Source organism: Pygocentrus nattereri, chromosome 24, assembly GCF_015220715.1.
Source record: "Pygocentrus nattereri isolate fPygNat1 chromosome 24, fPygNat1.pri, whole genome shotgun sequence".
NCBI classification, from domain to species: domain Eukaryota; kingdom Metazoa; phylum Chordata; class Actinopteri; order Characiformes; family Serrasalmidae; genus Pygocentrus; species Pygocentrus nattereri.
Window position 1 is genome coordinate 26,892,481 of NC_051234.1, and position 15,230 is coordinate 26,907,710.

A 15,230-nucleotide genomic window follows, 5' to 3' on the forward strand; every position below is an offset into this window, starting at 1 on the left:
CACAGATAATCTTTCTAATTAAGGTTTCTCTTTTTTTTTTTTTTTCTCAATTTGGCACTATGTACAAAACTATATTTACACAGAAGTGTAATACGGACAATTAAAACAGCAAGCCAAGACATTTGAACGTAGCCAGGAAAATGTATATTGGCTAAAAGAAATGAGCTGCCAATCAACTGAATACTATTACAATAAATAACAAAACTGATGCAATGGAACCACCACCTTCAGATCAATTCATCACAATGTACATTTTTAGACTCCTAAAAGACGAGCGATTCGAAGCAGAGGTTGCACAGGTACACAGCTCGTCCTGCTTCTTCAGCTGTGCGCTTTACAGCTCCATCACTGAGGAAATACTCTACCTTGACCATAATAACGCCACTGTCGATACACCCATTCAAAAAGCCATGGGACTTCAGCGCAGACTATGACGGCTCTCGTCCAAATTCAGTGATGAGAATAAGAAGGTAGAGAGTAAACAAAAAAACTAATAATAAAAATTACGTCGTTATCCCTCATCACTGTAGATACACACACACACACACACACACACACACACACACACACACACACACACACACACCAAGCAGAAAGCAGCGATGAAACAGAAGAATGAGTATGATAAGGATGGGAGACAACGCAAAAGCACTTCCTGCTCTTTCTCCTCCACAACTGTTAATTTGTTCCCATTTCCTGTGCTCTGATTGATTCTGGAGGGTCACTTTCAAGCTTATCGGCCTCATATTCGGGTCCTGTTAAAGCCCGGGATGGGCCTTATCGCTCACCTGTGCTGTTAAACATGCGCACGGAACACCGGCTTTGTTCATTCCTCAGAACATTATCAGAATAAACAGTTCGTTTAAATTTTTCAATTAATCTCATCTGGGTGGCATTTTGTGTGGTAGGCTGATGTTATTTGGATAATTAGCAGCAAGCCTTAGAGCTGGGGGAACACAGAGGGTGTAATTGAATCCTGACATATGTGAGCTGTTTGGTTTTCATTTTGAGGAGAGCGACGGTGTTATCACCCCTCTGTTTGCCCTAAGGCCCTTTTGTGCTCCAGGAGGCCCAAGACTAAACCAACAAAACAGTTCCCATGGGCCAGCAGAGAGACAGCCCAAGGTGCATTCCTGGTAAGAAAATTCACTCAGAAGTGTCAGGATTGTGAAATTTAACTAACATTCTGAATGTGATATAACTCATTAAGGGTGGGTGATATAGTGGGAGTAACTGGGAGTACTTACATAACATCTTGACAGATTTGTACTTTCCAGAGTATGTTCATCCTTTTACTTCTGTATGTTAGTGAATAAAATAATGTAAATGTACTTTTCACTCAGTTACATTTTGGCATTATCATTTAGTGACCCTTTACATTTTGTTACACTTACTGTTAACCTTCGGATGTTTTTCATTTTATTTTATTATAAATAGGACTTAAACTGCAGTTTCTATGCAGATGGGTGCAGGATGTATTATATTGTACACTGTAACAATAACTTGACTATAGATTTATGCTACTCCACCCACTTCAGGTTTATATAACATCACAATACTTGGGCACTTTATACATGACATGCATCAAATGTAAACAAACTGTAGTAGACTAAATGCGCCAGAAAACTGCAGTGACAAGCTTATTAATAAACTAAAATGAAATATTGTTATTAATAAGCATCAGGGGGATGCACTTAACTATTCAGCCAGCAAACACGGCACAAATTGATTAACTATGCCTACATCTCACTAAACAGTGATTTTATATATACATACACACACAATTATATTAGTTATATTATATTATATAGACGTTGTCGAAACAAAACCTTGTATCTCCACTTTTGTCATTTTTCAGTTTTTGACAGAATTTGAAAATACCTGTTGCCCTTTATGTTGTATGTAAATTTCATGATGAACGGACCAAATAAAATGACCCAAAATTACTTGGTAAAACGTCTGGTTCCATTGACTTACATTTAAAGTAGAGTACGTTTTTTTCTTTTCCTGTAAAGTTACCATTTTGGAGATACAAGGTTTTGTTCTGAAAACAGCGATTATATATATATATATATATATATATAATATACATAATATATATATATATATATATATATATATATATATATATATATATATACACATACACACATACACATACATATACATACATATATATACATATACACACACACACACACACACACACATACACACATATATACATATACACACACACACACTATATATTTGTGTGTGTGTGTGTGAATTATATATATAATTTCATTAATTGTAGATAAGATTTCAAGACCTTTATTATCCATGTGAAAATCCTATTACTCCCTAAACCTTATAATTGGTTGTCCAACTGCAATCAAACGCTTCTGGTAATATGCGTCGAGTCTTTTACATCGCTGTGAAGGAATTTTGCTCCACTCTTCTTAGCAGAACTAATTTAATTCGGCTACACTGGAGGTTTTTTTGAGCATGAGCTGCTTTATATTATTTTGACTCGGCCGCTCCAAAACCATAATCGTTTCTTTTGAGCCATTCAGAGGTAGACTTGGTTGTGTGCCGCAAATCATTGTCCTGCTGCATAACCCAACTGGCATTTGAGCTTTAGGTCATGAACTGACAGGCGGACACTCTCCTTCAGCATTTACTGATGGAGAGCAGAATTCATGGTTCCATCAAATATGACAAGTTGTCCAGGTCCTGCAGAAACAAAGGACTACCACCACGTTTGACCGTTGGTATGATGTTCTTCCGGCAGAATGCAGTGTTGGCTAAACGCAGATGTAACAGGACCCTTATCTTCCAAAAGGTTCCACCAGTCCACAGAATATTATCTGAAAAGACTTGGGTGTCGTCTGGAAGATCTTTGCCAAATGAGAGACGAACCTTTATGTTCTTTTTGGTCAGCAGTGGTTTGTGCCTTCCAACACTCCAATGGATGCCATTTTTGCCCAGTATGTTTCTTGTTGTGTAATCATGTACATTAATCTTAAGTGAGGCAAGTGAGGCCTGCAGTTCTTTACACATGCGTATGTATTCTCGACGCCTCCTGAATGAGTCGCTGATACGCTCTTGGTGAAATTTTGGTAGGCTGGTCACTGGTAGGTTCATTACTGTTACAACTTTTCTCCATTGTGGATAATGGTGCTTGCTGGAATCCCATCCTTAGCAATGGCTTTGTAACCTTTTCCAGACAGGTAGATGTCAATGAATTCGTTGCATCTGTATTTGAATCCCTTAAGAACGTGGCACACTGCCAGACAGGTTCTAGTTAAGTGATGTTTGGATTCATCAGGTCTGGCAGTGATCATGAAATTGAACCCAATAGTCAACTGATTATGGTTAACTGGTTAATTTAATAGATAAAGGGGCATTTCCTTTTTCACACAGGGCCAGGTAGGGCCGAACAGCTTTTTTCTTTCAACAAATGGAACTGCTATATAAAAGCAGCACTATACACCCACACCCACACCGTTCGATCTCCTGCAAACTCAGTGCAAACACATTCAAACAGTTTGAGCAGCAGCAGATAAACTAAACACACTGGCTGTGTGGAACCATCTCACATTTCAAGGGGAGCATTAGACAACTGATTTATAACCTCTGTTCAGGTCAAGAATTAGGAGTGGACACAACACCCAACCCTTCTCCACTGCAGGTTTGCTACCACTAAAACACAGCATCATGTTAGATATGTAGAACATGGCAAAACACCAGAAAAAGAAAGTACACCCAGTAGACCAACAACAGCTGCTTCTGAAGTGAAAAGTTCACAAACCACAAAGCAAAAGTGCAAAGTATTGCATTGGATGTCCAAACATTTTCTGCTGTCGCCAATTTCATAGTCCTGCAGCTAAATACTGTAATAATTTTAGTATTTATTTATAGAATTTTTTTTTTATCAATTGTTGATTTTTTTTTTTTTTTTGGCTTCCAGTTTTTGAGTCAGTGCGTTCTGGATGTTGGTTTCATTTCACAAGCATATACGGTAATTTCATTCCAATAAAAATCGTGAAAATGATTCAACAAAAATGGCCTAACAGGCAGACAATCAATAAGCTACTTGATACTACGCAGTTACCAACTACCATACGCTGATGGTTGCCTATAGGCCCTCTATAACGGGTCTAAATCCGTTCGTCTTATAATAAATACAGCTGTTCAGTCTTCTAGATGTGCCTATGATACCCATGATATATTCAAGAAAAACGTACCATAACAATTTGTTATGATAATGATACCATGCGTGGTCAGGGTGGCCAGTATATCATCAACTAACACCATCAACAGAGAACCAGAGAGAATCTCTTACACAAATCACAGCGTATAGAACAGAGCCCACATATTAGGTGTGCATGACGGCTGATTCTGCTTTACTCATTCTCCTGCAGAGAATTCTGAATTGCTACTGAAGGGACAGTAGAGAAGAGGAGTGAGCGGGAAATTACCCAAAATGCCCTGTTGCTCCATTTCACTTGCTCACTGACCCACAATTCTTCATTCCAAATTAGTACTGTTAGGGCGGCTCATGGCGCTACGTAACTCAAACACACACGGCATCTGAAGACTATCATTAAACACACTGACATCAGCAGTCGCTAGCACAGCCACCATGTGAAAATTAACCTCAAAGTCAAATTAGGTGCATGCTACCACATGCCATCAATTCAAGCAGCCACTGGTTTAAGAAAATAAATAAATAAATAAAATAATAATAATAATAATAATAATAATAATAATAATAATAATAATGAACAGACTAAAGAAAGAAAGAAAAAAAAAAAAAAAAAACAACCCACATTAAGACGAACAAATCAAAGATGGTGTTCATTTTCCAGCCAGCGTCCTTCAGAAACCTGTGTAACCGAGACAGAAAGGAGCAGGGGGGGAAAAAAAAAAAAAAAAAAAAAAAAAAAAAAAAAATCAGGGAGCAGCGGAGAGAAAAAAAACATCTAATTGAAACACTAAGAGCTGGCTTCAAGAGAGAGAGGCAGGATAAAGCCTCATAATTGCATAATTATACCAGTCGATACCTGACACAGTGAATACAGCCACTTCTGCAGACGTCAAATGAGTTCCACATAATTTAACCAAACACTGGGCAAAGCCCGAGGGCCATGGATCAGCGCAAGCCAAGAGGGGGGGGGGGATTGAAGAAAAGAAAAAGAAAAAAAAATAGCTTATGCTTTCTGCTTCTCCCTCCCTCTCTTTCTCCATTACAAACCTCCACTAATGTACTAAAGTCTTTTTTTCTGCACGGCAGTTTTATCATTAATGCTGGCATTTCATAGCTGATGTCAGCTACTGTTTCCGCAGCTATTCCAACACCTGCTATATGTATATACATAAAAATAAAATAGGCAGTACATTAAAGTCAAAGTAAATCAAAGCACAAGCAAGGGAAAAAGAAAGTAATATAGGAGTATGAGTGAGCAGTATGACTATCATTATCATGATAAATGACATCACCGTATATAACATGCTTTTCTGAGCATATCCATATCTCACTGGTACACAGAAACACTGCTCGTTTGTTTACAAAGAGAGCGTCTGGGTTAACGCAGCACGTGAAACGTTGAGTATAAATTACTGTATTCTTTCATAGTTTGACAGTATTTTAAAAGCTGGCATCCTGTTGTCTTTTCTAATTCATCCGATGTCAGAAAAAATATTTAACCTGACATCATACATCATGCAAACTTCCTGAAGTATTGTGGTATTACTCTTTTTCCTTATTGTCCACCTCTAAAATAGGGGTTTCCAAACAGGAGCTCAAAAGAAGCCAACCTCCAAGACTGATCCATGCAGATTTCTTAGAAAAACGGAAAACGAGTCTCCTGAGAAGAATGGAAGCTGTAATATATGTGTAGGGCGGACAATAAATAATGAAAAAATATTATGTATAGTTGCTGAAACCACAAAGGGTGGTTTCTGACTTTTGCGCAGTAATGTTCAAGTCTCAGTACCTAAGCAACCTTGTTTTATCTTTACATTTACATTTATGGCATTTGGCTGACGCTCTTATCCAGAGCGACTTACAGTTTGGTCATTTTACACAGGTAGGCCAAGGTGGTGTTAGGAGTCTTGCCCAAGGACCCTTATTGGTATAGTGTAGGGTGTTTTGCCAAGGTGGGGATTAAACCCTAGTCTACAGCGTAGAAGGCAGAAGTGTTAACCACTACACTAACCAACCACACAAAATAACCATATTTACATTTATGGCATTTTGCTGACGCTCTTATCCAGAGCGACTTACAATTTGATCATTTTACACAGGTAGGCCAAGGTGGTGTTAGGAGTCTTGCCCAAGGACCCTTATTGGTATAGTGTAGGGCGCTTGCCCTGGTCGGGGATTGAACCCCAGTCTACAGCGTAGAAGGCAAAGGTGTTAACCAATACACTATACCAACCATATTATCTGAGCAGTAAAGTGTGTTTAAGTGTGTAAGAACACCATAATATTAGAACGGAAGTAATAAACATAAATATGGCAAACGTTTACAAGATTTAAAAAAAAAAAAAAAAATCTCTTTTGAGGTAGTAAAAAGAAAGTGGTTCCCGAACTCTCCTTGACGCGCTCAGCCACTGTGACCACAACCAGCACACCTGATTTGAATGTAATGGATTGATGAGTAAACTAGATATTCAGAGTAATAAAAGGCTTCTGGCAAAAGAGGCTTGTAAATGGTTAAATGAACACATGAACACGCGTAAATCACTACTTAGCGCATTAATGGTATCTGTACAAGTTGTATTGATATATAAAGATTAACAGACAGACAGACAGCAAGACGGACACACACGCACACCTTCGATTACAGGCGGCAGTGAAAAAGACCCCGAGACAGCTTTGCTCAGGCTTTGTACTTCAGTAATCAACAGATGTACTTACAGGCCTCAGCCCAGGCACCACAGAGAAGCTGAATGGGCAAAAAAAAAAGGGAGTCCACTTTGTACATCTTCGCCTTAATCAAGCCTTTTCTATTCAGCAATTTGACCTTTTGTTCAAAACAGGATTATCACCCCATACTTTTTTTTTTTTTTTTTTTTTTTTTTTTTTTTTAGTATATTTATTTATTTGTTCCCTCTCCCCAGCCAGTTACCAGGGGCGACCCGTGCGACGAACATAATTGCAATAATTTGTTAAACGCCATGGCAACCCACATTAGAATGGGGGTAAATACGAGGGGGGCCACTCTGTGCTGCACTCTCATTTTGCCGAAGACGCCAGGAGTCAGAGAACGTATGACAAGCAAAGAAGAGCTGGAGGGGGGGGGGGGGGGGTTGGGGTTGAGAAGAGAGAAGCGTGTATTTGCTTTGTCTCCAAAGGGGCTGCTTTATTGATAATGGTGGTGGGCTAAAGGTGGACGTGGCAGTAATTTCGTTGGTGATTAATGCCTTGCTGGTGTTCCACGGCTAAACTCAACAAACAGCTCCGACTTCCAATCTGTAACCATGTAAGCCCCCAAAGTCCCCCCTCACTCCATTACATAGGCAAGCTTTCTCCCTCCATCTCCGCGAACAAACAGCTCTATTTGAGCTCTCCCCTCAGCTGAAAGGAATCCTTAATTACACAATATTACCCCTCTTCATTGCTACCAGTGTGGGAGGGGATGGCAGGGCCGTGTCGGCTGAATCTGAGCCCCGAGCTGACAGGGGTGTTAGCATTCACAGCCAGCAGCTGTTTTACACATACTGACAATAGGGGCCACAGGCACAGGGCCCACTGAGGGAGGTGGCTACATTCACACAACTAATTGATTTCTGCGCTGCACGGTGGGAGAACAACCCCCCCCCAACAACCATGAGCACTCACTCACTTTCTCGCTCGCTCTCTGCTGCCGCAGACTGGGCTCGGAGATGATGACTGCTAATGGAACATTCATAAAGCTCCAATCAGTCTCTCAGAACCGGAGTGACGCTCAGCATTCCAGGATCCAGCCAGCATTCCAGAAACCTCCTGACAAAACTAAAAATTGCAATACAATGCTCTCGAAAAAGACTTTTTTCAGTAATACTTTTAAATGTTAGTTTAACTTAAAGCTGAAGTTTTTATGACCAATTTAAGTGCTTTTTTTCTTCTAAGCTCAGTCCACTCAGTCACAACAAAGACCAGCGTGCCCGGTTCACAAGCTCTGTATCTTACGTTCCATGTCCCCAGTTAAAAATTGTATTTATTCAAGATACTGTATAATAATGTAGGATACAATTAAAACGGCAGCTCTTGTGATTTGAAAATTGCTATTTTGATATTAAAAGTTATGATCTGGCCCTTGTAAAAACAAGACAGCTCTACTTGTGGTGATGTGTCTTTTAGAATTTGGGAAAGGGAACAAAACGCTGCCCCCAGAACAAAAAAGTCCAACACGGTTAAACATCTAAAAATCAACAGAAACCAAGTAAAACCTGTGAGGTTTATTTATATTTGGGAAAAAAATTTTAATAATTTGATTAATAAAATTAGATGACTGTGTGAAAAATGTACAGCCTTTCATTTTATTTACTGAGCTAAAGCTTAAAGACCGAATTAAAAAAATGAGGCAAGCTATTCAAGAATGTTGCTTGAAGCTGGCTACTGCCCACCTCTGCTTTACGATGTGCAGTTGTTTTAGATCCATTTTGACAATCATAACAGCATAATTAGTCCTGTTCAGTCTGATTTACTGCAGTGCAGTCTGTAATACCTTCAATAAAAACACTGGCATCCTAGATTGTGATGGTATTTCTTTAAAAGTGGCACTGCTTATGCATTCTGCCTACACTGTAAATAAAATGATCAGATTAACCTAAAAAATACTTCATGTAGTTGATTTGAAGAATTGCTCATTGAAAGTATTTAGTTAGCTTGAACAAAAAAAAAATATTTACTTCTACAAAGTAATTCTTAGGCTGATCTGCCCCATAAAGTACTGAGATGATTTTTCCTCCCCTATATAAATGCAACCTACACATCATGCAACTAAAATCAAATTGCAAATTTCACGTTACATTTTACTAGTCAGCTAGTTACATAAGTACTTGGTTAATCAACCGCTTATGTCCATCCCCAACTTAAGTCCTCCGTGTTTTGGCTTCCGACACGACGCTGCTTCTGTTATCAATATATTATTTTGCACACTGTGCTGACTGTTCTGCAACCAGCAACCGTGTCCCGAGCTAGAGGCTGAGAAATCTCAACATTTCAAAATCATGACAATATCTAATTCCACATCAAAACAACATATGCTGCCGTTGTATCACCCAGTCTTAGCAGATGTCCAAACCCAATACGCTGTCACTGATCCGAACTGGAGTACCCCACTTAACACGCGGAGCGTGATTAACCCTGTCAGTCAAACTTTCCGAGGGGGGAATTAAACTCAAATATATCAGAGCTCTTTGCATTGGTCCAATATCTGAACACTTGTCACACAGCCAGAACTCATATTACAGCCACCGCTTTAAAGCAGAGTGGAAGTGGAAAGAAGAAAAAAAATTAAACCCATTTGTGGCGCAGCGGGGGGGGGCAGCTGTTTGCAGGAACACTCAGAGGCGAAAGGCCGCATCTGAAATTCAATAAAGGACCGCAATAAACAAACAGCATGTGTGAGGTGAGCTCAAATTAACCTGCGTTAAGTCCTCACAGAGTGGTCAGAAACAAAGTGTCCACCACAGCGTCTGAGTCACACTTTGCCGTTTCTCAAAGGAGGCAGATAAATGCAGAAAAACTAGAACTTAACAACCCTAACAAAACACTAACCATTTCAACTATGCTGCACACTGGGCAGCAGAACGAAGCCAACACAGCAACCTTTCTGTCACACTGGGGCTAAATGGTATTTTTTCGTTAATTGTCAGGATAATACTGGATTCTGCGATCAAAGAAGGTTGAAATTTGCATTGGAGTCTCTAACAAATCACAATATTGTTTCGCTGGCGTTTGCCCAGTCCTTCATGAAACGTCATTAAGCACAGACAAGTCGTATGCAGAACTCAACTGAGAGGCAGTCGTATGCAAACTCTGAACATCACCAGTCAAATTACAGGTTTTGTTGATGTTCTATGTGAAAATTAAGTTATCGCAGTAGACCACGAGTAGTTCCCGGTGACGCCAAATCTATCCATGGCTGGGAGTCCAAGAAAGTATTTTAGGCCTCACCCTCTTTGGCGATTGGCCCTCCCTCTGCCCCCATCTCTCAGCCTGATGCTAGCCAACGCAGGCATCTGTTAGCTGAAGTAACAAGTTTGGCAGCTAGCCTTCTCCTCCATGCGCTTTGAGCTGACTAATGATGTTGCATTAGCAACAGAGCTTCACGCATCTCGAAGGAAGCATGTGGTAGCTCTCACCCTCTCAGTATGGTAGCATCACATGATTGGGGGGTAAAAAAATACCCTGAAATATGTCGTTTTACTGCCGTGCATAGTTTATTTACTCAGTTAGATATATCAGAAATCAAAAAGTGTTATGTTGCCCGGCAGCTGAGATATTGTTTTATGATAGTTTTACATAAAAATTAAGGCAGAGAGGTGTGATTTCATAAAATCTCAATTCAAAGTTTTCACAAATTTAGCATTTTACTATTATCAACATAAAAACTTAGACCATTGCCTGGACAGTAAATAAATGTGGATATCATGACCTCTGGTTAAAACAACCACCAACAAGTCGCAGAGTTTCTCTACAATCAACCATTTCACACCAAACCACTCCAACTCAGTCCCCACGACTTCATTATGCTGAGATTTTTTAAATTCGCTTCATGCATGAAGCTGCTGCTGGTAACATAAGGACATAAGGTTCACACTCACACTGTAGAACTTGCGGATGTGTCGCCGGATGTCCAGCAGCAGCTTGTTGCTGATTTGAACAGGATGTTCCAAAGGGCTTCCACCACAAGGGATGTGACAGCAGCGCTTCAAACTGGGCTCCATAACGTTCCCCTGAAAGACAAACAGCAGCATCCTAAGAACAGATCCAGCTGTGCATTGTGTCATTTTACATTTCAAGGCATCCTGGGGCATTTACACACTTATCAAGTGAACAAGAATAACTTAAAGAATCCACATGCTACAACTTTCTTGAATTTTTTTAGTGACTTCCAATTGTTTGCATAGTTTTATGCATCAAAATCAACTGATATACTAAATGTAAAGAATCTCTATTGCAGACGAACAAAATTGTCTGTCACCAAAAACGCCACTTCCAGTTTTCAGCCAAAATGGGGGGAAAAGGGGGGAACCCCACACACAGTCAAGTGTCAATATTAAACGCTTGTATAATTTTAGTGCTAACTGTATTTCAGTTTCTATAAGAGATGTATAGTCACTGTTCGTGAAGTATCACTACCCAACACCCAAGAAACTCTCCGCTACACATCTAACACCAGTTGAAAACATGACATCCCACTTAAAATAGAATACAGTAACCGCCTGCCTCAGCCTTTTAAAATTAAATTCACAAACGAAAGAGCAAAGAGTAACTGAAAAATACTGTAATTTGTAACTTTCTCTTAGTGAGAATAATGGATTTCACAGGTAATTCCTGTAAACACTGATCATTTTGTTTGTTACTTGTACGTTTTTTTTGTCAGCTCAGCTTTGTCATATTGAAAGGACTGGTTTTGTTAATAATAAAACTAATTTTTACAAAAATAAAACAAGAAAAAAAACAAAAGTTTTCAGTTGTGTGTGTTCTAAATTTCAATTTCAGCCAAACGTTGTCATCACTGCATCACTAATTCCATCTGTACCTGCTGCTTGGTACTGCTATCTAAAAAGCTGATGTAGAATGAATAAGAAAACATATCGCTGCTGTCGGAAGAAAAACCTTGTATCTCCAAAACAGTAACTTTACAGGAGATGGAGAAAAAAAAACATACTTCGCTTTCAATGTAAGTCAATGGAACCAGAATTTTTCCCATGTAATTTTGGGTAATTTCTTTTAAGCCTCATCACAAAATTTACAAACAATGTAAAGAGTAACAGATGCTTTCAAATTATGTCAAAAACTGAAAAATGCCAAATATGGAGATACAAGGTTTCTTCCGACAGCAACGATATTTTTTATATATATATATGCAAATGCATCAGTTTTCTTTACATTGCAAAAACAACATACTACAGAATGTAAAGGGTTTTGACTTGGGCCCTCAACAGCCCGACTGTGTTAGTCTATCAGGCCAATAAATGAACAAATCTAAAATGGACCAAAGTTTTGCTGTACACCCCAACAAATTGCACTGAAATGGGCTTGCCAGTCCCAAAAATCTCCAAGGTACGCAGTAAAACGGAAAAGAAAAAAAGAAGTGAAAAAGAAAAGAGCAAAAGGTTTTACACCATTAACCTTTCAGCCACGGCCCTGGGTGACAGCAGAAGAAAAGCCCTGCGTGTTGCTCGTCTGATCTAGAGGCTTTAGCGGCGAGTTCGAGCTGAGAAAGCTTGCAGCGCTCCCGTTGAGGGACGAGGGAACCGCCGGTGATTAAACAGTGGAGGAAAATACTGCACCTCCATATCCCTTCACTTCACAAGCCCTACAGGTCCCTACTGGAGCTGTCTGGAGCAGCCATTACATCTCAAACAGGGCAAAGCAGGGTTGGGGCAGGGGTGTTAATGCGTCAGCACACTAACTTTTGCTCTCCCACAAACACACAGTGCTGTGCTTTATGACCGGGCAGAAGTGTCTAGTCGCCCGCAGTTCAGACCACCGGTAGTTGCTGTAAGCCATTAGCCTATTTATGATGTTTACTTCCATCATTGAATGGCACTTTGAGGGGAACAGTGCTTCTATGCAAATACTCTTTTCTCTTTCTGTGGCCGGCTCCAGCCAGCGAGTGTGTTTGCATTCCTGCTCTCCTCCCTCCTCCCTGCGCGGCTGCCTCTGATAAGGGAGCTCTCTGCAGCCCTGGACTGCCCGTCTGAGAGTCAAGGCTTTCCCTTTCACTCTTCCTTTCATCCTCCCACGCTGATGCTCAGCAATATTGCGTTCCTAATTATTAGACAGTCTTATCAGTGAGGCTTGGTTAACAGTGTGTGGGGCTGTGTGTGCAGGAGGGTAGATCCCGCTCTGAGTACATTCGTGAGCCACAGAGACGCAAGGCTACATAGCTCCTTGAAACCAAGGCTGGCTTTGCATAATGAAGCTTGTTGCATGCTGTGAGTTGACTGCAACTTAATTTCCTTGCATTTCAAAACGTTCTCTTACACTGTATCCTCCTCACTATGGTCACATGCAATGTTTAAATATTTGCAGCATTTTTAATCTCTTTGTACACTTTTGACAGAAAACATTTAAGCAGCCATTAAGTTCATTAGGGACGGTGTATCTCTCTCCTCCCCTACAAATTTCATCCTTTGGATCCCAAATAATTGAGCACGGTGTAAAATTTGTGGCATCAAAACAGGAGAAAAATCAATCGAGCATGTTAACAGCAGGCCAAGAACCGCACAAGCAGCTGTTACACATCTTGCGTTGTATTCACTTGTGCACTGATTTGCTGAAATAATATGAATATAATAATAAAATCTTTTTTTGAAAGTATGTTTTATTTTATCAGTGGTTTTTATGTTACCAGTGGTTTGCTTGAACGTTTCACAAACTCGTTTCACAAACTCGTTTCACAAAGTGAAGCCACTGGCAACTGCTGCGGCTGAGTTTCAGGACATTTTACATTGTGCAACTCAAGTGATTTAGTTTCACATAAGTTTCACGCAACCAAAGTTGCGTCCAAGTTTCATCATGTAAAGCCTCAAATATACTTGCAATACATAATAATGTAAGGCCTCCTGCTATTGCCTTCAAACTTGGTTGAAACTTATTTGCCACATATGCAACCAGGCTTGAGTTGATTAATAATAGTATATTAGTACAATAACAGTACAGTCAGCTAACTTAGCACAGTAAGCTTTAGTCATTTTCTCTCTTACAGCAAGAAGTACCAAACTATAACATGAAGCACCAAACCACAACCAGGACAGCTTAAAAGTTTAAGACTAAAACATTAGGTATACACTGGAATTTCAACCACACAAACATTTCGCACAAAAAGGTCAAAAACGGTATTTCTGGATTCGAAAGAAAAAAAAAAAAGACAAAAAAGACAATAAATTGTCAAAAGCCACAAAACTCCGGAGCTCCCAACTCAACCTGAGGAGATTCTTAGATATTATTGGCACTTTTCTCGAGTAAACTATTTCAGTACCTCAAGCAACGTTGTAATACCACCCTGATGCTCCAAAATGAAAATTCTGAATTCTGAAGACACACCTGGCAGAGTTACACAGAGACCAATTTTTCCCCCAATTTCTTGTCAGAGATTCAGATTTACACAATTATTTAAACAACAGCCAATCAGAAAGAGAAGAGCGCACAAATGCGAAGTGACATGTATGCACGCTGCCTGAACAGCGGAGCTGTGTGTAAAACGTGCAAATAAGAGCTGTTATCATGTCTATAATGTGTGGATCCACACATCAAGTCACTCTTAACAATTTCAGCTCAGCTGAAATTTCTCCAACTCTCAGTGTAATGTCAGCATTTCTCAGCCCCATTTTAATCCCCAGTTTGCACTTTCGCTGCACATAATAGCACAAACCTCTGAGATCTGGGTATATGAGATCTTACTCGTAGCCCAAACTTGTGTGTTATAGTCCCTCTTTGCCCTGTCGTCTAGTCTTCGCGCCCTCACGGCAAAAAGATAAGGAATTCTCTGACAAACAGGTTAAATTTGTGATGCTCTCCGTTTTAGAAATCTGTTTTTAAAAGTGGTGCAGTGCACACCCAGCCTAACTAGTGACCTAATCTTATTGCATGTCAGCTAACTAAACAGCTGTTTGTGAAACTGCTTGTTCTGCTTAGTTAGTTCTGTTAGTTATTGTCTCCTTACATAATAATTATACAAATAACGTAGAAGGTGATTAAATAGCTTGAGTCATACAATATATGAACGATTCTACCTACCGCGCTAACTAAAGAACTTGATGTGCTGTATGTAACTTGATTGCTTCTAAACTGCGGCACGTAAATTATGCTTCACACTTGTAACCTGCAAATAGTTTCAGGGATGTTTCACTATGTAAAGCCAGTCCAAGGTGCTTCAATACAGGGCTTGGACGATATGGTGGTACATATGAAGGTTGACCATTTATGATTTAAGAATTTAAAACACGTCTGCGTGTTGGCGTGTCAGGGTGAGGACAGTCTCTGCGTTTGTGTGTGAATGCCTAGCAGTCCTTGCAGA

At 39.8% G+C, this 15,230-nt stretch overlaps 1 protein-coding gene across 1 annotated transcript in view; it reads right to left on the reverse strand.

The window, feature by feature from the left end:
- Positions 1-15,230, reverse strand: part of pola1 (polymerase (DNA directed), alpha 1) — a 64,775-nt gene that overhangs the window by 16,711 nt on the left and 32,834 nt on the right. Inside the window, exon 34 of the mRNA XM_017716390.2 lies at positions 10,804-10,935. Coding sequence (XP_017571879.2) covers positions 10,804-10,935 — 132 coding nt within the window. The remainder of the gene's footprint in view (positions 1-10,803; positions 10,936-15,230) is intronic.